Below are 26,074 nucleotides of genomic sequence, written 5' to 3'. Positions count from 1 at the left end.
GCCCTAAACCTGAAAGTCATCTGTGCTTTGTTGGCAGGAGAATTGCTGTTCTCCTGCAGGATGTGGGAAGCTACTGAATAAATTAGTGCATACCTATAAGCACGTAACCTTTCTGGTGTATGGGGGAGTGAAGAAATTAATTACTCTTAGCTAGTGAAGAGAGGACTCAGTAGGATAATATGCTACTTGTTGAACCAGAAAGAGATGCTTCAGTTGCTAAAACAAACAAGCAAACAAACAACAAATCCCTCTAAACAAACAAAAAAGCAAAATGCCATCAACATGCCTTGCACTTCAAATATTCAGGGTGAAATCTGCTTCTTGTGGATTTTTTTGTGTTTTCTTGGTCTAAAAAATAGGCATGAAGAATAAAAACCATGTTTGTGTGTGACAGTTTGGAGGGAGCCACAGAGCTGAGAAAAGCTGGTAATGTGAGTAGCTGGCTGGTTTGAGGCTTTGGAATGTGGCTCTGATATCCATCCAAACCCTTGATTTTTTTGAAGTAGGATGTTTTGGTGAGTTTTATTCTTTTCCCCAGAAATACTTCTTACTGAGTGAATGCTCCTCATCTGGATGAGAGCGTTCCAATTCTGCTTCTCCTGTGTAGCTTTACATGACCTTTATGCTTCACACAGAACTTGTCTGCAACTTTTCCCAGCTTCCCTGGGAAGCATCAGCCCTGCAGTGTCAGCACAGACCGTTACTCTGTTCACGCTTAGTAAATCAGTACAGTTTCTGCTTTCAGAGGCAGCTTGCTTGCCACAAAAGCAATAGATCGGCTTGACACATCCTGAGAGTAACAGACTTTTGCTATACCTGTGCACAAAGCAGCTGTGTAGTGTGTGTGCAACAGGCTGCTACGATGCGCATTGGAAATGCTGGCTGTCTTTTAACATTTCCAGAAGTTCTCTAGCCAGGTGATCACAGGCTGGTAGAGCTCCCTGTAGCTTACAAACACAAGAAAACAACATATAAGTTCTCAGATTTCTCATAGGCTAACTTCAATAGATCGTATTTGTCATTGGGGAAAAAAAGGATGTATTCAGGGAAGCTAGAAATACGATGTTATGTAACGGTGTCACTGTTAGTCATTTTGCTTAATGGTAATCCATGAAAATCGATTGCTTGCTTATACATAAGTTGTGATTCCACACTGTTATTACTAGTTTTTAAGTTTGTAAGATTGTGAATATTGATTTCTATCTCCCATGCAAACAGTGACAAATTTCAGTCTATAAGGCACATCTTATGGTAAGTGATGAAGTTAAGCCATGTGCTGGCAAGGTGTAAAAGTGTTTGGGACTGTAGATACCCCATCCAAATCTTTGCATTGAAACCGTGTCCTGGCAGGTTCCTAGCTGAGGATGGGTAAGTGTAACTGAACACTGAAACTGTTGACCATTGCAAGACAGTTAATCCCTTATCTCTTTTGTGCCTTTTAACATTCAATAATAGGGAAGGATAAGGTGAAAAAAAAAATTATACAGATAAAATATTTCCAAAATAACCGGTTATCATGAAAGGTTGTGTGCAAAACATAAGGCAAAACTCATGATACTTTGCTGTGAAATCTGTCACCAAGTAGAAATGAATAGGATTTTGGTGTGAATTCACATTCTTCCATACACAGATACAGACACACACGCGCACATGCTCTCTCCGAAATGGCTCCCTCAGCACCTACGAGTGGGAAGGCTGAAATCCTGTCCAAGCCAGGTGTTTGTAGTAGTGCCAAAGTAGAGCAACAGATATTTTCCTGGAGTCAACTGTGGGAATACAGAGCAGGCTGACTGTATGTGGAAGAGAATGATTTCTTAAAAGCCTGTTAGCTTTTTGCATATAACCTTTTGTGTGTATTCTGACAAGTTGATCATAAAACAGCTCAGAGCGCTTCTTATGTATACACAATATGTTTAATGGTGTTACTAGAAGATGTCTATCTTATTTTTTTTCATCTTACTCAAACTAAACTTTGCACCAGAATAGACTGAGGCTGAAACAAAGAAAAGGGAAGTGGAATTGGCTGAGATTTCAAATACAAAACCTCACTGTTCCCGAACAAAAGTAATGAAACAGTGGTCTGTGAAGCTGTTGAAGCTGAGTCCTCTGAAACTGACATGTGGCATTGTTTGGAGGATGCAGCACATGAGAAGGCTGAGGAGGCCTTGGGCTGGCCATAGTGCTGTTGATTCATTAATATCTAGCTATGATGCATATGTATTTGATTCAATAAACCTTACTGATAATGGTCTTGCTTTGTCTCACAACTTACTGCCAGAAATATGCCTTCTATTGCATACGTCCGTCCAGTACGTAAGGGTAGACATTCATGCAGTTTTTCATTCATTTCATTCCAATGTGAACCCTGAGGTGGCACCTCTTCTAATTGCCTGTCATTCCTGAGTATGAGTCTTATGTACTGGTGGTCTACAGGTTAAAATTGAATGTCATAATAAGGCTGGTCTCTACTCTGCCCTTTCCAGGCAGCACAGCAGCTTTTGAAAGCCCCTATCTAAGCATGAAGGCTCTGTTCCTTGGGCTTCTGTGCACCTCTAACTTTTTCTATTGTGTTGTTATAGCACAACTCAGTGTGGTGGGTCTGGCAAAAATGCATAAATCATAGGATGGTTTGGGTTGGAAGGGACCTTAAAGGTCATCTGGTTCTAACCCCCCTGCCATGGGCAGAGACACCTTCCACTAGACCAGGTTGCTCCAAGTCCCATCCAACCTGGCCTTGAACACTGCCAGGGATAGGGCAGCCACAGCTTCTCTGGGCAACCTGTGCCAGGACCTCAGCACCCTCACAGTGAAGAATTTATGCCTGGTATCTAATCTAAACTTACCCTCTGTCAGTGTAAAGCCATTCCCCCAGTTTAGGAACATGTGAACAACTTGGTTTTGCTTCAGGGATGAGTTTGTTTGAAATAGGAAATTGATTTTGTTAGAACTGTAGAATAGACAGGGATATTTGAAGCTTTTAAAGATAATTAGATCTAATTAAAAAATTAATTTAATTTAGTTAAAAAAATTAATTTAATATCGTAAATGTTGCTGAAAGACCCTGGTAGACAAACTCCAGGGAGGTTAACATCTTTTGCATTTGTTTTTGTTGTCTGTTTGTTTTAAAGACACAGGTTTTGTCCATTGGATGTCCTGAAAGGCAAAACTTACAGGCAGGCAGACAGACAGACAGACACACACACATAAGCCCCTTTCTATGCTCAGATCTACTTGTCAGGGAATACTATTGCAACATTTGGCCCCCTACAAGTATTAGCTCCTTCAGCAACTGTGCCTGTGGTAATAAACATACTGCAACAGTGTATTTGCTGGGGGGAAGGGGCAAAAAGAGGAATCGGCAGTTTTACGTGCAGAAGCTGTGTGCCTTTTGTGTCTTAGCCTGCTGAGAAGGCTGACTACATATCCAAAAGCCATTATTACAAAAATGAAAAATAAAGTAAATTTTGAGAGAGTGTGATGGATATTTTACCTTAATACAAATACTGTATTTACTCAAAAATCATTCTTCTCTGATTATATTCAGTAAAATACAATAAGGTCTTATTTAGATGCAGTCTTTCAGGAGATTGCAGAGATGGGACTTAAATGGATAGAGGCCCATGATGGAAACACTGAAACTTCCAGGATGTTGCAGACAATTAAAATAATACCATCTCAGTGACTAATGGCATGCTCCCAAGAACTTAGGAAAGAGGTAGCACAGGATGCAGGCTCATTCAAGCAGATGTTTCTTAGACTGTGCTAAATTTAGGTCAAGAAAAAAAATCTGCTGGGTGAAACATTTGCCTGTCAGGGATACAGAGTTTGATTTCCCTCTCCAATTTTAATTCTGATAAGATGTGAAGAACAGATGAAAAGAGCAGAAGAGCCTCCTTCTGTGACTGGATTGAGTTCTTTTATATGCTTTTCTCACTGTATGTTAGTGCTGTTTTGCTGCTGGATGAAGTTTTTACTGAGGACACACAACTCAGTGGTTTGTTTAGGGATCTTCGTGCTGCTGCTTTTACAGAGAATAGGAAAATACATGCATAGAAGTTGCTTAAAAATTCACACCAAGAGAAAGTTAATGGTTTTATAATGAAAACTTTGTGGGGTTTTTTCCCCCGCTGGGTTTTTGTTGCCAAGCTCTCTCTTACGGAATAATGCGTTACCTCAGAAAATCATTGCACTATAAAATCTGTAGTTCTGCACTGCTGATCGTGTATGGGTAAGCTCTATTCTCTGTTCCCCTCTGCTGTAAACTGTTTGCTTTCTTTTGGCTTTGCCGTGCAACCTTGTACTCTCTTCATCCATAATTCTGTATTCAAAGATAAAGGTAAATTGGGTAATATCCAGTATATCCAGAGCTCATTCTGGTTTTGAGCTGTAAAGAAGCCAGATGACTGTTGCTACCCATTATAAATTAAGCTCCTCTCGGTGAAATGTATGAATTTCTATCCAGCTTTAATAACCTGACAGCTTTGTTCATCTGTGGTGGCATTATTCTAACTTCTGTATATAAACATCAAGATTATTTTGAGCAGAAGCTGTTTGTCAGAAACTTACTTGGTGGGAAAATGTAAAAAGCTTATTTGGTAATGTATTAGAGTAACTTTTGCTATGGAACTGTCACCAGGGCTGTTTTCACAAATGGCTTAAATTGTCCTACTTTCAACAGTGTATGAATCACAGCTAGGCAAGTAATGCATACTAATTACTCTCCTTCTCTGTCTGCACGTTGGTAAATATTTTTCTTTCACAAACAGTGGGCAATTCAGCTAATGAACCAGGCAAACACGGTGTATTTTTGAGCCCTTTGGCACCTTGGGGGGCAAGATACCATGCTCACAGCCATGCCATGCTGACCAAGCACTAAGCCAGCCAGCATAACACTTTGTTGTGCTTGTGCCTGTGTTCCTCTGCTCTAGGCAGGTGGTGTGGCTTTGAACTGGCTGTGCAAAGGGAAAAGTGTGCTTGTTCTGTGTTAGCTTGGTCTCCAGCATCCAGGGTGAGCTATAAGGGAAGTACTTGTACCCACAGTACATCGCCAACCCAACACTTACAAGTTGTATTGCTCCTGCAAGGTCCTTTCCACCCAGTTGTGGAAGTGGCTGAAGCATGTGTGAAGCATAAGAAATGCGGAGGTGAGGTGTCCCTTGTGTAGATATGACACAACCCAGCTGCAAAAGATGTATTGGAAAAAGTTGAAGTAGTTTTTAAACCTGTCTTGAGCTGCAGTACAGGTGCTTGTAAGGGAGCCAAGGGGCAAACTTGATACAGTCTAAGACAAAACAGTTTTAATCCCAGTTTTCCTGTGATAAACATCACTGGAAATAGAGCCTTTTATAGACAGGGCAGTAAGCATTGAGTGGAGGGGTATTTCAGCCAGTACTTGAACACATTAGACCTGCCGGCAGCAACGGTGTTACTCTCAAATATTTTTTTCACAGTTGCAAGTTGCCCTGGTTGTGTGTACATGCCAGCTCACTTGGAAGGTCTCTAACATGGTGCCTTATTATTACAGTTCAGAAACAAACTTCGTACGCTGAGGAATAAAAACACATCCTCTGGGCATTGAAACCTGAGTAAAGTTTTCAGGTTGTGTTGTCAGGCTTCTTGCTCTTAAGTTTCATTTGTCTCAAAGTGAAATTTGCATTCCTAAGTATGCGTTTGGGAAGTGGGGGGCAGGGACTGTAAAACTGGATTCTGCATTGGGTTATGCTGCAATGAATGTTGTCAAGTGCTTTTGACCCACTTGGTAAGTTCTATTTGTGCTCCTTTTAATAAGAAAGACTGCTGTGGCTTGAGCTTGTGGAGTTTGCAGCTATGGAGTTGCATTCAAATCTGTGACAGGCATTGTCTTTAAAGCATATGAGTAGTCAGAATAACAGTGTGTATGAATAGGCAGTTCTGTGCTGGGGGGGGTGGCGGTAGATCTGTAGAAGTCTGGTTAAATGGCATTAATTCTCCCCAACTGTGAAAATGTAGCTCATAGCTTAGTTAACTGAAAGGCTGCCTCAGGAGGCATGTATGGCTCTAAGGTACAAAACCTGACATTTGTTTTATATTTGTTTTTAAAATAAACCTTCAAAGGAACCAATTAAGTTCTAGAGTACTTAACTGAATTTACTGTTTTAATGTACCTCCATTGGTAGTTAGGAAACCTTTATTGTCAGAACATTATACAAGTGGCAGCGTGAAATGCGTATTTCTGTTGAAAATGTCAAGCAAAGAAATAAAACAGAATTTGTTTTTCTGTCATTTGAGATTAAGTCAGTTTTTATAGTTTCCTGTCTGTATTTTAACTATGTCAATATTTTAATTAGGTTTAGAGTTAACAAAGCCTATTTGTATCTCTCAACAGTATATACTAAAATGTAGTTGAAATACCTTCATACTTTAAATCAGATCAGAGTTACTCTTTTGGAATAAAAACCAAACTGTAATCCTTGGTCTTGGAATTGCAGCATTCGGGATGTGGTGATAAAATAGAGAGGAGGGATCCGGTTTGAATGCTTCCTGTGAGAGTAGCTGTTTCACTGTGCTGCTTATAGGAGCATTGCAGGAGACAGCCGTGCTCCCTCTCTTCCAGCAGTGTTTTTAACAGTTGCAATAGATAGCTAATGGTTTGCTGATGAATAATTTTCACACAGAGCTTAGGATGCAACAGCTTGTCTCATAAAATTGTGGAAAAGAACACAGTAGGATTCAAGTTACCAGTAGTGATATAGCTAGCATGTACCAAGGGATTTTTGTGTAAGCTGTGGTGTGTGGGCAGTTCTGAACAAGACTGTGGGCATGTTAAGGGGAAATGTGAATTAACTGGTGGAATTAATTATCATTTTTGTTGTAATAGTATGAAATTGAAATCAAGAGGGTAAACAACATAGCTGTAGCGATCATGATTGAAAAATAACTTCTCCCATCTGATTTGTCTCTCTATCTTGTTTTCTGAAATGGTCTTTTCTTTTTGCTTTTTTTGAAGGCCACTGAAAAGTGTTATGTTGTCTGTGTGCATGTGTCAGCCTGGCAGTGTAAATTTGATGGTGGCTACAATACATCTCCCTTCCTTCCTTCCTTCCTTCCTCCCTTCTCTCAGGGAGTGTTACCATAGCATTTCCCTCCCAGGGACTCTCGCGGAGCTGCAGATGGGATTCTTGCTATGAACTGTGTGCTGCTCAGTCGGATACGCTCAGTACTGTAGAAGGAAAATGGGAAAGAAAGGGTGACTTAGCAACATGGGTAAAGCTTTCCTGGTATTTCCAAGAAGTGCAAACCTTATTTGAAACAAAGGCTCATTTTAATTAAATTGAGGATGGGATTTTTCTATGCAGAGAAGCAAATCCTGTTTCTCTCCACCACCTCATTCTGTTTCCTCTTGTCCAGGGGGACTGATCTGAAATAGTGACTGCCTGATCCTGAGGCTTAAGTTTTTAGTTGTTTTTGTGGGTTTTTTTTTTCCCTTTAGCTGTGGACATGGCTTGAAGAGCTACAGAAAGAACTCCTAGACGATGTCTATGCGGAGTCTGTGGAGGCTGTCCAAGACCTAATTAAACGTTTTGGTCAACAACAACAGACCACTCTGCAGGTTACAGTCAATGTCATAAAGGAAGGCGAAGATCTCATACAACAACTAAGGTAAAACTAATTTTTATTTAAATCTCTTCTAGTGTACATCTGACTCTGTGAGGCTTTTTCTGTTTTGAGGGTAGAGGTGATGACTGCAAGATATGACCTATAAGGGGCTGGAAATAGATGATCTTAAGGTCCTTTCCAACCCTAACTATTTTATGATTCTATAAATAAAACTGGTAAATGTTCAGACAACAATGATGTTTCATGCTGTACTGATGGTCTCTAACCCTCTGTTTACAGGAAGCTCAGCTTATAAACACTACCTCTATAAGAAGATTTTGTTTACATAAGCTACCTTTTTGATAGGAGCAGTCGTATGCCTTTGTAGTCTGCCATGCAGGGCTCTACAGCATTCTGAGTTCTGAGCAGCAGGCTTTTTATAAAGAGACACTTGAAATTGTTTTGCAGACCGATGAGTAACTTTATTGTAGTCAAGGCCATCAGTCTGCAGTCCATTCAGACTGATTGCTCATTCAGTAACAATCTAAATAAATTTGGGCCCCAGGCTACCCTGGTGCATGTCTTCTTTGCAGGAGCTGATATTATTAGATGTGAATTTACAGGTTTTATACTAAAGTAAAAGATTAAGTAATGTTTTTTTTATTATTATCTAATTTTGATTTCTTTTTTATTACAGGAAGGTTCGGTAATGTAAATAGTTATTATATGCCACTTGATAGTAATTCAATAAAAGGGTTTGTCTCTGGTTTTAAATTTTATTCTTCCTATAAACAGAATGTCCTTAGTCAAGCCTTAGTTGCATTAGTCAAACAACTGAGTTATTCTGATTTCCTAATGTTTTTTTCCAGTACAAAAACATATTTTGGACTTCTATTAACAAAGGTGTACAGATTTAGCTTTCATGTAATACGGCTCGCACTGACCTTATCTGAAACAGTCTTCATTTTGTGGTCACATATAGCATCCAAATTGTATGTTTTATTGGTGGCGGGTTTTTTTAAATAATGCTCTTCTTTTTTTTTTTTTCCCCTTTCCCATCTCTCTCCTTTAAATAGGGATTCTGCCATCTCTAGTAACAAGACCCCCCATAACAGCTCGATCAACCACATAGAGACGGTCCTGCAGCAGCTGGATGAGGCCCAGTCTCAGATGGAGGAGCTTTTTCAAGAACGCAAGATAAAGCTTGAGCTGTTTTTGCAGCTCCGCATATTTGAAAGAGATGCAATAGATGTGAGTGTCTGCTCTTGGAGTTGCACTGCGCTAATCCTTTCTCTCGTGTAGGAACTTTTATGCTGAGATTGTTAGGTAGTTGCACTGGCGTTTGATTCAAATGGCTAATAGACATCCTTCTTACCTGAACTTTTGTCTTGTATGTGAAAGTGTCAAGAGAATGCAGAGCTGAGCTTTTTGATATTAATTCAAGCTCTGGTTGGGTCCCAGTGCATCTCTGAACGAGTGTTTTGTAAAATCATAAAGTACCAGTTGTTCCATCTGGTAGGTTTGGTTTGAATATCAAGCTATCTTGATATAACTACTATGCTCACAGTTAATATGATTAAGATTTGCAGGATGGTTTGCTACAAGCTCTCTAAGCTGTTGCTTTGTAGTAACACCTCTCTTCTCTTTCTTTTTCCAATCAGCAATCTTTTTTCAGTTGATAGCTGTAAGTGGTGTTTTGAATTCTCTTTTGGTCTTTAGGGATGTTGTATGGATTGTCTGTTTGGGTTTTTTTGTGGTTTGGGGTTTTTTTTTTTTTTTTTTTTTTTTTTTTTAAGATTCTTTTTCACCTCTGAAAATAGCGCAAAAGCAGTAATAGTGCCATCCCCCTGCAAAACTTCGAGAAGTTTTGAGTCTGGCCAAATTTTGGAGGAGGGCTTCAGCTTATCAGTTGCAGAGTTTCTGTTGGCGTGCAGGGGCACGTATGCAACCAGACATGAAACTGCGCATGCAGCAGTTTAATAGAAATGCATTATAAAACTTCAGCTAAGTTGGTATGACTTCTAAAGCCATGGTAATAGTACTGCACACAGTGCTGCACACAGTGACTGAGTGTGTGCCTTGGAAGGTTCAGGGTTCTCCACTGGTAAATGAGCCTGTTTGAGTAAATTATGGCTTATCTTCAGACTCTGGAAAACAGGAGTTACAGCAATAATTTTACCTCTTCACCTATATATAGTAAAAGCTGCAACTGTTGGTTAGGTATGAATGGTATAAGGGCAAAGAGACAGCCGGCAGAAGTGTTAGCTTCTCTTGTTTTGGTGTTGTTTTGGGGTTTTTGTTTGGTTTGTTTTTTTTGCTTGGTTTGGGGATTTTTTTTGTGCGGTTTTATTTGTTGTTTGTGGGTGGGTTGCTTTTGTTGTTTTGGTTTTGTTTTGTTTTTTCTTAAAATCAGGATTAGATCCTGTTGCTTAAGTCTGGTTTAGCTAAGCACATTATTACGTGCAGTGCAGGAATAGGCAGACACAGTTCCTTGATCCGTGCCCACAGAGGAAGTGAGAGTGTGCACTCTACTGTAATAACAACTCTGGTGTAAAGGAAGACTAAGAAGGTTCTCTGTTTTGCAATTCAGACTAGTCTGCAGAGAGCTTGCTACTTTGATTATGAGAGAGTAGCTGTCTTGTGCATGCAAGGGAAAGATTTTGGCAAAACTATGATTGTAATAATTAGCTGCATGGCTGGTATATGTGGGGGAACATGAAAGGTGTTGTCAGCAAGTTTGCAATCTCTGCAGAAGTGATCTTCAGTGCTTGATGTCTGTGTGATGTTCTCAGAACACTTACTGAGGTAATGGCAGCTATAGGGGCAAGGCATACCAAGAAAATTAGGTTAAACATTTGGGTGAAGCTCATGATTATGGTATTGCTCTCTGCTGTAGGTTATATAAAACAGGATTCTACAATAGCAGAAGGCTGGTTGCAGGAGCCCTGTTTTGCAGATGTGTTCTAGTCCTTGAGTGCAGGACAGCATCTGTATAGATAGTAGTACTCCTGTGTATGTTGTTTGGTGATGCCCATAGGATTTTGCATTGGAAGACTACAAACCCTGACTTGACAGGTCCTGTCAGCTTTTCTAAAGCTGACACTTGCCATGCTTTATATTTTGACACGTACAACATAAAGCAAAGTACTGATTACCTTATTGAAAGAGTTGGTGTATTTTGTTTATATGGCTTGGAAACAAAAACCATGGTTAAGATTATTAAGGAGGCCTCCAGGGAACAAAATGACCCTGGTTGCAGAGCGTCTTCAGCAAAATGTTACTGCTTTGCTGTCTCTGTACCATGTCCTCTCTCTGCTTCCTCAGCAAAGCATGCTTCTCTTTTCCCTCTCCCTAAAGGCAGACGTCTGTTCAAAAACTTCCAGGAAGAAAATGCAGGGACTAGTTCCAGGTCAGTTGTTTGAAAGCAGAAGCTCAGCTTATAAGTAACATGATAGTGAGGAGGAGCCAGATGCCAGCTAGGAACTTGTTTTTGTTTTGACCTCCTGCTTTGTCAAGGATTTTTCATGACTGGTCCAGTCAATGAAGACTTGTCTGTAGGGCCAGTTCATTCAAGGGAGCATCCTGTGAGGACAGTTTTTCTGGAAGGCAAGTAGTGTTTCTAGCTTGTCTCACTGCTTGCAAAAGAGCACAGGGTAAAATGGGCTCCACTAGCACTGCAGGATCTTACTGTGCAGCTGTGCTTCTGTGGACTGTGGGGAGATTTGTTGGCAGGGTTAGTCCTCTTCTTTTTGCCCTTACTCTTCCTTCATTACTCACTGCTAAAACATTGTGTCTTTAGTTGCTGTCTTTATCCTACAACTTTTCAGGTTCTCCTGGTCTTCTGAAATTGCTGTAACTGCAGCACTGTCTCTGTCCTGCCCCTTGCTCTTGTCAGATAAGCTTGACCTTCTCTATCCTGGTAGGTTTTTAAGTGCCATTGGTCATGAGGTATTTGAAGGACTCTGTTGTGAACGCCTGTTTTAACTGAAAGCAAGAAGGAGCAAAGTAATGTACACAAAAAGTCCCTTTCTGTTGTGATTAGTAGCATAAGGAAGATGTGTATGGACCTAGCCAGTGGGAAGATAAAACAAGAGGCAATGTATGCAGCCTAAAATGTGTGTGTTTCATCTGTGTCTGTGCATTTTTGCTTGTCTGTAACTTAAATGCCTCGAGGCCTATGTCAGGGCTCCACACAAAGCATACCACACACTTTTCAACTCGCAGCTTTATCTCAACTCTATTTTTGGACCATACTTACAAGATGCCTGTTAAGTCATACAGCTGAAAAGGCAAGGATGCAGAGTGCTAGATCACAGAGACCTAACTCTTTTCCCTTTCCCATTTTCCATTTTTCTTTCTCTCCAGCACATTATATTTTCCTGGTCCTGGTTAGCACTCAGTTGATACAAAGAATGCTAGTTAGACCCTTCTGAGAAGAGACCTGTGGTTCTTTCTTTCCCACTCATTGCAAAAGTGTCGGCATCCCTTCTGTGTTATACCATGCATTGTTTCCTGTCAGTGTTACCTTTACATTTGCTAAAACCTAGGAATGTCAGGCAGCTCAGACTCTGCAATAGGAACTTCTTGAACATGTGCTACGGTAAGTAGTTACCCTGTGTTTATGCTGGGTTGTCTGTTTCTTGAAAGGGGTATTCATTTGTGATTTGGTTACTTTAGATGTCTGTTAGTCACATTATCTTTGTTCTGTTTGTTTAATGCTGATTGTCTTACCAGAACTTTACAAACAAGAAAAAGATCCTGCACTCTAAAAGTGTTGCTTGTAAATCAGAACCTCAGGGAAAGTACTGAGAGGAGGACTTAATACATGTTATTTTTGTTTTAACTCTTCCTAGCTGTGATGTTCACTGACTTCCTATCTTTCGAATGAGTGTGGGACCTTACTGGCATTATGTATTTGAATTGTGGACTTCCTGGCCTTTTGAAGGGGACAGGGAATGTCTTGCTCTTGTACAGTGTTTCAGACTGCTTTAAACAGTGTGCAGGCCAAGATCTTAACCTTGGGTTTGCATGAAGTAACATGGGAAAAAGTTATAATTTTTACTGTTGTTTGTTGTTGTTCTGTAGAGGCAGCATCACTGAAACTTCTTGGCTGAGGTGACACATGGTGTTTATCTCTTAGAGCTACCTGCCATTCAAATCAGGTACAGGTAGTGATAGTAAATAATAAAAAGAGGCAATGAGACATGTTGGGCATAGACTAAGTGAAAGGGAAATAAAAGGCAGTTGTGAAGGGGATGCCTGCGTGTGTGTTTAGAGGGGAAACCTATGAGAGGTGCATGTGATGTTCAGAGCACATGAAAGAGAGATAAAAGAAACTTCAAGCAGTGGCTAAAAGCCTTGTCCTGTGCATCTTTCCTGCATGCCTTGTCCATCAGCTTTTCTGTTTTCAGTGTTACGACTGAAACGTGAGTTTCTGCTTGTTTTCACTATGGTAGAGCTAGCTTGTCAGAATTAGGTATTGCAAATAGCTACCCTAATTGGTATCTTCCTTCATGGTGTAGTGCAAAACTTGAATACTTAATGAATGAAGTATAACTTTTGCAGAACACCTTTAAAACAGGAAGTAACTGATGCCACAATTTTAATTGCATCTTTTATGGCCTTCAAGAAGGATTGCAGCTGCCTACAGAAGCTTTGTACAGATGATTTAACTTAGCTTTCTCCTCAGTTCTATTTTTTCAGAAGGCTTGTTTTCCTGGAACTTTTCTGGTAGTTTAACTCTCTCAGTAGCTTCATGGCTCTGATTAACCACTTGGAAAGCATAGCGGCATATTCCTTTTGCTAACAACTGACTTTGGTTAAATATTTATGCAGTCAGCTGCTTTGTTACTGGTGCCTGTTTGGACAGATCCTCTTTTGCTGTGTCTTGCTGCCTAAATAGGTGGTTTCCTGTCATTTAGCACCATTCACATCAATTTGTCCTGCTCCTAAAATTGTAGAACTCTGGAGCTAAGCAATGCACTGTGGTAATTTGTGGCAAAACTCTGCTGAAAATCCTGACAAAAAACCAGTTACAGCCTTAAGTGCGTCAGACAGACTTGTTTGAAGTAACTGATGCATCAAACCTGTGCCATAAGAACTCAACCACCTTGATCAGTGAGGATTGTAAGCACTGTTAGACTTAAAAGCAGTTTTGTATCCTAATTAAATGGAGTATTTTACATATCAGCCAGGTTTTGCAGTATGACTTGGAAAATGCACTTGTGTGGGCAGACAAGGAGGACTCATTGTTTGTGATACATGTGTTAAAAAAAAATACTTCCTTGGCTACCCTCTTTGGACACTTTATGACTGAGAGTAGAATCTAGAATTAAAGTATAAACTGAAGTTGTCCTGGTTTCACCTGGAGTAGAGGTAATTTTCTTCCTAGTAGACAGAAATGTAGCTGAATTATTTCAGCAAGCAAATTCAGCTCTGATGCTACCGTGATACTGTAATAAAGTAATACTTTTGGGGTTTGCTCCATTCATTAGACATCCTTCCTTTTGTGACAAGTAGTGCTTCTCAGTTGTCTCGCGGAAGTCAGAGGTGCTCAGAGAGCCTGTTGCTTCCTTCTCACAAAAGTGCAGAGCTGTCTTTTTTGTAAAAGGACACAACACTGGTGTAATTGAAAGCTCAGCTAACTCTTGATGTGTGAATTAATACTGGGTGTGGACTGAAGAATTGGAAAGATGGTTTAGGTCAACATTTTCCTTTAAAAGTGGAAATAGAAAGATTTTAATTTTGTCTGTTTCACAAGTGTTGTGCTGGTGAAGGCATACCTTAAACAAGGCAGGGGTACCTGCACTATCGCAAGCACTGGTTGAAGGAGAGCTGTAGTGGGTCTTAATGAGATTCTTCTAGATTGTTTGCTGAAATTTAAAATTCATACTAAGACAGCCTATATCTGAACCATGATCAATGAACTTAATCAACACTAAGCAACTCAAGTTTCTGACCTCCATTGTAGGTGCAACATTGGAAATAAACATATGTTGTGTGATGGGTAATTAAACATTGTCTTTCTCCTCTTTTCCCTCAGATAATTTCAGACCTCGAGTCTTGGAATGATGAGCTCTCTCAGCAGATGAATGACTTTGACACTGAAGATCTTACAATAGCAGAACAGAGGCTCCAGCATCATGCAGACAAAGCCTTGACCATGAATAACTTGACCTTTGATGTCATCCATCAAGGGCAGGATCTGCTGCAGTATGTCAATGAAGTGCAGGCATCTGGTAAGATGGCTCTTTTGTGCTATTCCAGGCAGTAGCTTTGTAAGAATTACCCAGTTGTCTCTCCACGGGATTTGTGAAAATAACAGAGATGCTGGTTATCTGTACATCGGAGACATGTGGTCATTACTTTTTTTGTCTTTATACTTAAATCATTTCATAGTGTTCATGAGAATGTATTGTTATTATGGCACATAATTTTTAGATAGGAGTGGGCAGCACATGAAGATGTTTAGGCTTTGAAGAAAGGCCCTCCACTCAGGAAATCAGTAAAACTAGAGTAAATAGTGGGGGTTTAACTTTATAGTTAATCGGAGCAATGCAATCAAGACAAAATTTTCGGCTTTCAAGTAGTATGTCTGTCTTTTTGCTTCTTGTGCCTCTTCACTTTATGTTTGTAACTGTATGCAGTTGCGTGGGGTAAATCTTGGGCTTCTTTAAAAAAAAAGAAAAAAGTTAATTAGTAATAAAAATTAATAATCTTAAAGAGTACAAAACCCAATGCTTATTTAAGCAAATAGTCAGAGGAGCAAGGTGAACTTTGAGAATGAACTGTAGAAGTAAAATGTGGAAAGGGGCTATTTGCCTTCAAAAGAATTGCAGATCATTGATAAGCAGCGGGCTGATTACAGGTGTCGAGCTGCTGTGTGACCGAGATGTAGACATGGCCACCCGAGTGCAGGACCTGCTGGAGTTCCTTCACGAGAAGCAGCAGGAGCTGGACCTGGCTGCTGAGCAGCACCGCAAGCACCTGGAGCAGTGTGTGCAGCTACGACACCTGCAGGCCGAAGTCAAGCAGGTATGCAGGGAATGTGGGGACAACCCTCCCACCGAGCTGTCCCACACCTCTTGGAGGGGTCTGTTCCCATAACAGAATTACTTTCTTCTATCTGTACCAAGTCTTGTGCTTGGAGGGGAGAGGGACTTTGAAGTGAGCACCTAAGAAACATCATCCTCCATTAACGTTAGGTACGGGTTTTAATTTGCATCAACTGTCTGTGTTTCTTCTTGGATGCAAGTAATGTATTTGAAGTGTAGAGCAATTGTATCTGAAGTTAAACTTACACTTCTGTTACCTGTATGGTGATTAATGAAAGTGTTCCATGAGAGCCCCTGCACACTTGCCTAATCCTCTTTGGTATATTGTTTGAAACATCTATAAATAATGACAATATAATATCAGCATGGTTTATTTTCTGGGAGAAGAAAACAAAGTTTTGCTTCTCTTGGCAATAAAGTGGCAAGTTTTTGAGGTCCTTATCATAGAATAGTTTGGGTTGGAGGAGACCTTGAAAGGTCATCTAGTCCAACCCCCCTGGTGTGAGCAGGGGCACCTTCAACTAGATCAGATTGCTCAGAACCACATCCAGCTTGTCATTTGTCTTACCTGATGAACACCTAAGCTTATGGTGAATTTGAGATGCTTTGGGCAAAACCACTGAAGTAGGTGAAAACAAAACCCAACCAAACAAAAACCCTACTAGAAAGGTAAGAGTTTTTAATCTTTCTCACACTTGGCAGCATCACAGGTGTCTACTACAATCTGTTGCATTAGTATGGCCCATAATGGCTCCCAGTGCAACTTGCCCCTTTTCTCTTTGTTACGAGCTCTTACAAAAACCCATGTACCTCATGAAACTATGAATGACAACTCCAGAATTGCCGAGTGATATAAAAGTCCAGTTTGCGTAGGAGAGGTGAATAGAACATTTCCAAAGTATTTCAAGTCAGCAGTTGGTTGCTGTATAATAGCCGACCCAAAGTTTCTGTATGGCCTTGAATAAAGGGAAGGCAAGGAACTGGTAGTATCTGCTGTCAGTGCAATCTAAGCATTAATCAAATAAACAACCTTCTAGTTCAAGCCTTTACATGCTCTGCTGAACTATCCTGTATCCATTTTAGCACTTGTTCATCTTCGTAAATACAAATTGCAAATGACTCTTTTCATATGAGTAATGGTTGAGATGAAGTTATTGCAGAACAGGATGGTTTCTGTATTGGGTTGCATGCTATCTTGAGAATGAAGGAAAAGAGCACACATATCCACGATAGAGTACCTTGCTTTGTGCGTGTGAGCGGAAGTTAAACATGACAAGAAAGCCACAGATGGTTAAATGTGTGTTTGCAGAACAAATGTTCTCTATTTTGACAGATACAAGCAGATGATGAACATCATGGATGTAGAGGAATAGCCATGTTACACATGTGGTTTGTTGGTGATTTTGTAAGATCTTTTAACTTTTTTGAACCACTACTAGCCCTGACTGAAACTGAAACTCAAATTTAGATTTTTAAGAAAATGCTAGAAAAAATGAGTCCATCTTAGAATAAAGATACAGGTAGTATACTGTTCAAGCCAACTACCTTTTTGTAATAGACTGAGACTTGGGAGAAAACACAAATTCTGTGTTTCTAAAACATGTCTCTGTCAAGTGAAATATTTGTGTTGAATTAAATGCCATAATAGGTGTGAATTTTCAAACAAAATTACAGGAAAATGTAACTGACAAAATGTTCATGTATTACAAGCTCCTTTTCCAGATTTTCGTTGTACATTTTTATCTGCAGTACTTCCTTAGCCAGAAGGTGTAAAAATTGAATGGAGCTAAACCTGAATGTTATACTGTCTCTTAGCATTTCTTTTTATCCCCTTTGGAATGCTTTAGGGCTGGTAACTCCTAGTTTTGTGATTTCAGTTGCTTTTCTAGAAAACCGCATTTGATTTATTTTAGTTTTTATTAAATAGCACAAAGCACAATCTCCTGTTTCTGCAGCACTGGGAAAAATATAGCTCAACAGGTCACAGCAGGTGTCTTACCTGAGACTAAATGACACGGTAAACCTCCTCTTCAGTATGTTTTGTTTGTATTTTGTTGCCTGAAGCAGTAAACACATGGTTTTCCAGTTCAATTAGTGTGATTTTCTGCCAAATTTGTTGTTAATGAACTGGGTGTAAGCACACTCATTATGTAGATGGAATACTGTCTCCGTAGCAATGATTTTAACAAGATTTCCATTTAAATCTTTCCTGCCAAACTGACATTACTGCTATTGTATTTTTATGCACACATGTATGAAAAATATAGAGTTTGTGGTCGTGTTTCAAGGTGAGACTAGAATACTGCCAGAATTTTACTATAGGGTTCATTGCTGGGATTACTGAATGGAGACCAGCAGACTGTCTCCTGGGTTAGTTTTTTAGTCAGATAGTTGCAAGGACTCTCTTCACTATTAAGTAGTGAAGCTTGGAGCTTAGGGAATTCTAATCAAATAAGAACACAAGACAGATAAAAACATCCAGAGTTACTTTTCCTCTTACTGATGTACCCGTTCTGCATTTATGTCATTGAAGTTCTGTAAATCAAACCTCAGGAGTAGGAGGAAGCAGAAGGGCCAGAACACAAAGAGATTTAAACAAAACCTGCAAAGAATTTGCTTGTCAACTTGATGTGTAGTAGGTGCAGAAGGGGCAAAACCAGATAGAAGATTCAAGTGAAGGAAAACCTCAGAGGATGGGGGGGGAAGAGGATGCTCACTATAATAAGAAGAGACAGCTGCATGTGGGAAAAACAATGTGGGAAGGGAAGTGTGACCTTATGCAGGGTAGGGCCATATGAGTAGGTAGAGGCAGAGAAACATTTAGCGGAGTATCTGTCTCATCCAGAACTCCACTTGCATGTTTGCCAGACAAACTTTTTTTTTTAATCACCTAAACTATAGGTGCTAGATTACTTATTGCTGCAGTAACCCCCACATACTCACTTCATAGCATGAATGCTTTGTTCTGCTTAAGATGCAGTATCTGCCTAGGTCAGAGTCTCTACCAAGCTCCATAACCAGTGCAATTGGATTTACTATACTCATTAAGCCTTTTCAGTGCAATATTGTCTGCTGCCCTGATTATGGTGAATGTTCTTGGATATATACCTATGTATTCATATCTATACAACAGTGTGCAAATATTTACACCAAATACAATCCTGTACCATCAAGAATAACTTGAGCTACTTTGTGTTCTCACATACAGATCTTGTAGCTTAGTGCAAACACAATCCAGTACTGGAGCTCTGATTCTCCCAAAATACTACTCAGGAAGAGTATCCTGGCACTGTATTGTGCCATATGGATATGAAAACATAGCTAGGACTGCAGGCTGGGGAAGGTATGTTTCGTGGTCACGTTCAGTTAGAGTCAAAAAATCAGTCAAGAAACTAATTTTACATCAAGCATTTATCTGTAGAACTACCTGCTTGACCCTTTCAAATGTTCCAAACTCTGCTTCGTTTCCACAATTTGCGATGCTCTACCTATGCTTTTCTAGCCTGATGAAGGCTGCAAGGGGAAAGATGGGGTGTGTGGTCCACCCAGACAGTGTGATGATGGGAACATGCCAACAAACAGGCAGCAGCCCCGGAAGGAGAACAGACTTGCTATTTACTAGTGCTTGTATTTTCCCTTTGAGTTGACATTCTGAAGGCCTGGAACTCAGAACTCAACATCTACTTCTCAAAAGTGGGAAATGATTAGCCAAGGGAGGATTATAGATCAACTAGTTTTAACATAATTCCCAGGAAAAATGTTGAAACAAGTGGATTATTAAACCTGAACAGTGATGAGAGTAGAAAAGGCTAACATAGATTAATTAAGCATAGGTTCCTATTGATAAATCCTGTTTCTTTCTGACAAGGTAACAGGTCTTCTGTGTAGAGGTGAAAAAGCAAATGACATAGATCTTCTTTCCATTAAAGCTTTTAAAATAGTTCAAGCTATCTGGCCCTAGCTTACTATGAGAATGTCATATGAGACTACATTACCATGAATGATAACTTGCTGGAAAACTATACTGAGTAGCAAAAGTGAAGAGACTCACTAGATTGGAAATCAGATTTAAAAATAAATAAATACAATCATTTGTAGAAGTCTGTATTTAGATACTAGTCATGCTTTCAGTCAAAAAGTCTACATGTTAGATTGGAGATTTTATTTTTAAATTTGAAGGTAAAGGCAAAAGAAGATGGAAAGGGGACTTGAGTTCATCAGAAGGCACTGGATTACAGTTCAGAATAATCTTGATGTATGGAAGAATTGTGCTGTGAGAGTATGAGTTTTATTAATGACAAATACAGATCATGATGTACTGGCAAGAACAGTCAGCTGAACAAATATATGACAGGGGTAATTACTAGCTGGGCATCGGTTCTATAGAAAAATTGTACAGGTGACAGTGAATAACCTGAATTATGTCCAGCTTTACTCAGTATTTGAAAGATTTTGACCGAGGTCATGGTTATCAACTGGAGAGAACTTGCAAGAGAACAGTGAGAAAAATAAGGCAGTTAACTTCACATGGGAGAGATTGAAGAGACTGTGGTCAACAAGAGAAGAAGAACCTAGAAGAGGGAATTGGGTCATGGTCTTGATGCCAAAAGGGGGAATTTTTTTTGTTTTTTCTGTCAATTGTGGACAGGAGAAATTAAATGAGTCAAAATTAAAGCAAAAGGGATTTGAGTGTTAGACATTAAAAAGAAGATTTATGGTAATAGAAATGCCTGAATTTTGGTTTTGAAAAATTATGATGAAAGTGTGGGATTGGAGTCTTGAGTAACAAATAAGGTGCAGAACTTAAGCTTGCATGTTCCTGCTGTTGGTAAGGAATGCACAAGGTGCCTTCCTGAGAGTTCTTCCCACCCAGGGATTCTTCTGGTTTCAGCAGAAATGTCAAAGGTGGCACATTCTGAAAACCAGAAGTCTTTAAGCCGTTAGAAGACACTCAGTGATAACATTTTTCTCAACAATAATATCCAAAATTATTTGCTTACTAAGCTGATGTCTTTAGTTTACGTTATTGACATTGGCTCTTAGGCAAGTAATGCTTGTAACTTGTTCCTGTTTTCCAGGTGACAGAACACAGCCTTGTTCAGAGTATAAACTGAAACCACAAGCATGTAGTAGTTGACTGAAAGATATGAGTTGTCAGCTAAGTGAAATTATAGTGGATGTGTTTATTGAATATATAATTCACTGTAAATATACAGTTAATAAATTGTTTAGTTATCAACTTCGGTCCTGCATATGTCCCTAAATGTTTTTGTCCCTAGTGATGATCCTTTTCTTGCTGGTCGGTAATGGAATTGCATATTTCATAGTCTTCTCTTTTGTCACAGGTTTTGGGCTGGATCCGAAATGGAGAGTCAATGTTAAATGCTGGGCTTATCACTGCTAGTTCTTTGCAGGAGGCAGAACAGTTACAGAGGGAGCATGAGCAGTTTCAACATGCAATAGAGGTAAAAGCACCATTTCAGTGACCATAGACAAGAAATCCTGTATTACACTCCATGAGCCTCTGTAAATAGCACTGTTAGGTTCATGTTACAATATTTTTAGTTTAGGAAAAGCTGTTGAAATTGTCTTACGGCAGAGAGGTGGGAAGGTGGGTGTCTTGTTCATTTTGGAGCTACAATTCCAGGTGAACACATCATCTTAGTACCCATTTGCATTGTCATAAAGTCATAGGTGCTCACAGCAATTTTACCGAAAATGGTATTTCACTTTGTTAGAATGCAACATATAATGCTAATCATTAAAGTTAAGAATAAATGGAAGAGCCAACATCAGTTTTGTCTATTTTGATATGGTACTTTAAAGTTTCACTGAAATGTATGTGTGGTGGTGTGTCCATCCTTCTGCCATGACTTCAAGCAAAACTTACTGGATTCATCGTATCTCCTCAAAAAAATAGGCAGAGATATTAAGACTGACTGAAGTACAGTATTATTCATTTATATGCACTATCAAGGGAGTTACAATGATATTGATTATATATAGCATACATTTTTTTAAGAATTTTTGTTGAAAGATTGATGTTATGATTTTCCGGGAAAACTGTTTTCAGAAGTACTTTGTCTTGCAGTAACTCTTTCATATTCATTTGCTGTTTGGTGAACTTTTATGCTTCCCATCTCTTTTTACAGTTTGCACGCTATGTACCCTCATTTTGAGAGCTTTGGTAACTCATAAGTATAAAAATCATGAGACCTCTGGGTGTTTGTCAGTTTAAGAATAAATTACTAGGAAGCTTAAATTCTCTGTTTTCTGGGTCATTCTGTACTCAGATATAATAATACTTATTATAGTTAGGGGTTCCAGATTTTAGGCAAGTGTATGTTTAGACAGTATATGCTCATAATGAATGTAGAATTTTCTTTTCTATTGGCCTGAATGTCTGCACCTTCACTAGTTCACTGCTGATGTGTAGAAGACTGCAGTAAAGCTGTGAGAACAGTAAGCAATCAAGCCAAAATAGGATACATCTTTTTGATCTTCTGTTTTCTCACCACGAAGGGAAAGAGAATCAACTGGAAATTCATAACTAAAAGTATACTGCAACATGGATATGCTGTGTGTGGCTTCATGCTAGACAGTGGCTGTTGCTTATAAACTGCTTGTCATTGTTGATTTGATGATAAATCTCTACAGGATTTATTTCCTTTGTATTTGCATAGTGAAGTTATGCAGTGGCTAATACTAATTTTAGTTGTGTATGTGTATAGATATGTCATTGACATATGTTATTGACAGTGGAAATGTGAGCTAAGGTGTTAAAGTAAATATGCTGAAGTGCCCCACTGAACTTCTGAATTTTCACTTCTTTTCAGAAAACACATCAAAGTGCCCTGCAGGTTCAGCAGAAGGCAGAGGCGATGCTACAGGCTAATCACTATGATATGGATATGATCCGGGAGTGTGCAGAGAAGGTTGCTTCCCACTGGCAACAACTGATGCTGAAGATGGAGGACCGTCTCAAGCTTGTGAATGCCTCTGTTGCCTTCTATAAAACTTCTGAACAGGTACAGAAATGCTATGATTTGCATCTGCCTTGGCTAATTCTTAAGTGTGGCATGCAACAGCATTACCTAAAAAAATGGTTGACTAGGTTTGGTTATGTATGCTAGTTTGGTAACAACTTCAGTTACAAAAAAAAAAAAGCCCTGCTAAAGCAAATCCTCTGACCAGCTGCCTTAGAAGAAGAAACCATGTGTTGCAGCCTTTCAATATATAAATGGGTTTTATAAGACATAGTCTTTTTATCAAGGCCTGTAGTGAAGTGACAAGGGGCAATGGTTTTAAACTGAAAGAGGGTAGATTTAGATTAGATGTAAGGCTAAAATTTTTTACCATAAGGGAGGTGAGATACTGGAACAGATCACCCCGAGAAGTTGTGGATGCCCCATCTCTGAAAGTACTCAAAGTCAGGTCAGATGAGGCGTTAAAGGAACCTCATCTAGTGAAAAATGTTCCTGGCAGTGGCAGGAGATTTGGACTATAGAAAGGACCTTTAAAAGGCCCTCTCAATGCAAACCATTCGTGATAAATGAAGAGTATACAAGTTGTACTAACTGCTGAGAGTCTGTAGTGTAATTGGTCTGGCTACACTTGCTTCAATTAGCAAACTTCAAAGAAGATACATTACCAAAGTGCAGTGATTGTTCATGAAGGCTGAACTCTTCATCTGCCTCTTCTATCACTCTTGCTATAGTATTCCTCAGATTCTTATTTTCAATTCAGAAAAGTCTTGTAGAACATTTTCAAGATGAAACTCACTGTACAAGTGGCTAGTTGGATTTCTTCTTGTTTCAAGTTTTGCGTAGACCGTAAACAAGTTACACAGGTTTTAAAGGAAATATTTCAGATGGTTAATTCTGATTTTTGTGTGAGAGTCTGAAAACTCAGATTCATCCTACTTGTCTTTAGAACAGTTAGGGGGAAGGTTGCTTCCTTTGCAATCGTATCTTAAGCCCACTCTCAACTATGCATTCACAGAGGCAGAGAAAAAATGAGCAACTTTAGGGATAGTCTTTTGAGGTACTTCACTTTAGCAAGCCAATGCTTGCAAACCTGTAGCTCGAGTTTGTTGCTTTCTCTTAAATCCTAGTCAAAACATGTCAGAAGCTAAGATATATGTAAAGTGTAGATTGGTTTTCCATGGTTTTGGCTTGAATTTTGATTTTTTGTTATTTTTTTTTTTCTTACTGAATTATATTCAAGCTGAACTCTTTCCTGATAGGTGTGCAGTGTGCTAGAAAGCCTGGAGCAAGAATATAAGAGAGAAGAAGACTGGTGTGGGGGAGCAGACAAACTGGGTCCCAACTCTGAAACAGATCATGTTACTCCCATGATAAGCAAACACCTGGAACAGAAAGAGGCATTCCTGAAGGTCAGGTTTGATTTTTTTTTTTTTGTGGTTTTCTGTATTTTGGCAAGCATACAGTCAAATGCTCACTCTTACAGTGCTGAAACGTATGTGGAAAGCGACAGTACCCGTTCAAAAGCTACAGGTGTGCCCCAGATTGCAAAGACGTGGAAGTGCCATATTAACTACTTCTGACAGTGATTAGGAGGATACTGCCAAGTGCATAAAATTGGAGCCAGTTTTATAAATGTATTTCCTGTTGAACTTCAATAAATGTCAGGTTTCCCACTGTGACTGAAGATGAATTGGGGATTGCTGCTTTGAGAAACTGTCATCTAAAGAATGCTTGAAGGCTGCCTCTTTGGAAGAGAAGCGACAGTCACACAGTGCCATTCCTGCCTGTGCATCAGAGCAGCTCTCTGATGTACTTGGACTACAGTAGAGTACGGAAGGAGGAAATTGCTGGACAAGCATCTCAGAGTAGTTGGATTTGAGTAAGAGTCTGCAGATAAATCAAAGATTTTAATTCCAACTAGTGTCCTGGTGAAGAAGCTTATTGATCATCCTGAATGAATGTGTAACGGCTGCTTACAAACAATGTTCCTAACCATGTAACCAAAAGCTTTTTCCAGCACCACCTTGAAAGACTACTAAGAGTATAAACGTTTTTATTAAAAGCCTTTTTGTTCTCGGTGCACAGATGAAAACATTAAAAACATTAGCATAGTTCAAAGAACTCTATCAAATAGATCTTACTGAAGCTGGCATGTGAGTTACCAATCTTTGTTTTAAACCAGTGTGAGAATTGGCTTTGTGTTTTTTACTGCTGGGTAGACCCATGCCACCTTTATCTAACCTTTTAAAGTAGTATTTCATGCTCTGCTTATAAAAAATAAGGCAGCCAGCCCATGTGTGTACATTAAGATGAAGAAGGCAGCTGAACTGAGTGTTGGCGATACAGTGGCAGGGACTGAAAGCTCTCAAGGCCTTGTCTTAATATTTTAAGGGCATGTCTTAATATTCTAGCACTTTTGGTTTCACTTCAGCAGAGCATTTACTTTTTATTTCAAGTACTGGCAGATGTTTTGGAATATCCAGGTGAGCACATGAGCATGTACATTCTGCTTATGCAATAAGTAACTTCAGGTGGCACATAGCATATACACAAAGCAAGCTTCTCTGTAAGCTGTGAGTCATGCTTGAAAGCTCTAGACCAGATAATTGGTTTCCAGGATCTTCAGATAAAAAAGGAATAGCATTTTGTTTGGGTCTGTTAGGTTTCTTTCCTGCAGTGTAAGTAAGGATTAACTGCTGTTTGCTGGGAAAGCTGTTTTAATGGTTGGTTTGGCTTACTTGCAGAAGGATTAACAAGCAAAGTTTTCTAAAATTAGAGAGCACGGGAAACGCACAAAAGTGGGTGAGGAAGGTCCTTCATCTGTTTCTGAACTTACTATATTTGTGCATCTTCAAATAAAGTAATACCACTGACTCTCTAGGCTTGCACGTTGGCTCGGAGGAATGCTGATGTCTTCCTGAAATACCTGCACAGGAACAGTGTAAACATGCCAGGGATGGTGACACACATCAAAGCACCTGAACAACAAGTGAAAAGTAAGGGTTTTCTTGTTTCTTCTTCTCTTTTTTTTCTCAACAGAATGTGATCATCATGTGCTGTGGTGTTTGTGATAATGATGGGAGGTGAATCCTGTCCAAGTGGAAAGGGTTCTATCAAGCTTAACAGGAAATAATTAAAATTTCTCGCAGACTTTGAAGGAGCTGCCAGATGTAAAATTCTCTTACACCCAAATGAAGTTGCTTTTGAATTTATCTGTCTTCTGCTTACATTTAATCTTCTTTCAATTTGAGTCTCAAATGTGCTGCTTTTGTTGAGACAATGAGATAGTAAATTTCAACATGATAATGTTTGGTCTGAAGCCAAATGGGAGCTTAGTCAGTCTGTTAGTGTGGTGCATTCTGCAAGTTCCTTGGGAGTGCCACTGTGATACAAGATAATCCCTTGAATGATGCCCTTGGGCCCTTCATATAGTTGAATCAGTATTAAGGAACTTCATGA

The 26,074-nt window shown here is 39.4% G+C and overlaps 1 protein-coding gene across 3 annotated transcripts in view; it reads left to right on the top strand.

The window, feature by feature from the left end:
* TRIO (trio Rho guanine nucleotide exchange factor) overlaps positions 1–26,074 on the top strand; it is a 246,887-nt gene that overhangs the window by 121,206 nt on the left and 99,607 nt on the right. For all 3 annotated transcript variants that reach the window (XM_065667601.1, XM_065667600.1, XM_065667602.1), the window contains exons 12-19: positions 7,469–7,638; positions 8,652–8,826; positions 14,618–14,813; positions 15,443–15,609; positions 20,975–21,094; positions 22,466–22,657; positions 23,875–24,024; positions 25,497–25,611. In XM_065667601.1, the coding sequence (XP_065523673.1) occupies positions 7,469–7,638; positions 8,652–8,826; positions 14,618–14,813; positions 15,443–15,609; positions 20,975–21,094; positions 22,466–22,657; positions 23,875–24,024; positions 25,497–25,611 (1,285 nt within the window). The remainder of the gene's footprint in view (positions 1–7,468; positions 7,639–8,651; positions 8,827–14,617; positions 14,814–15,442; positions 15,610–20,974; positions 21,095–22,465; positions 22,658–23,874; positions 24,025–25,496; positions 25,612–26,074) is intronic.

This window comes from Lathamus discolor, chromosome 2, assembly GCF_037157495.1.
Source record: "Lathamus discolor isolate bLatDis1 chromosome 2, bLatDis1.hap1, whole genome shotgun sequence".
NCBI classification, from domain to species: domain Eukaryota; kingdom Metazoa; phylum Chordata; class Aves; order Psittaciformes; family Psittacidae; genus Lathamus; species Lathamus discolor.
Note: the sequence above shows the minus strand (reverse complement) of the source record. Positions and strands in the feature narration are given on the sequence as shown.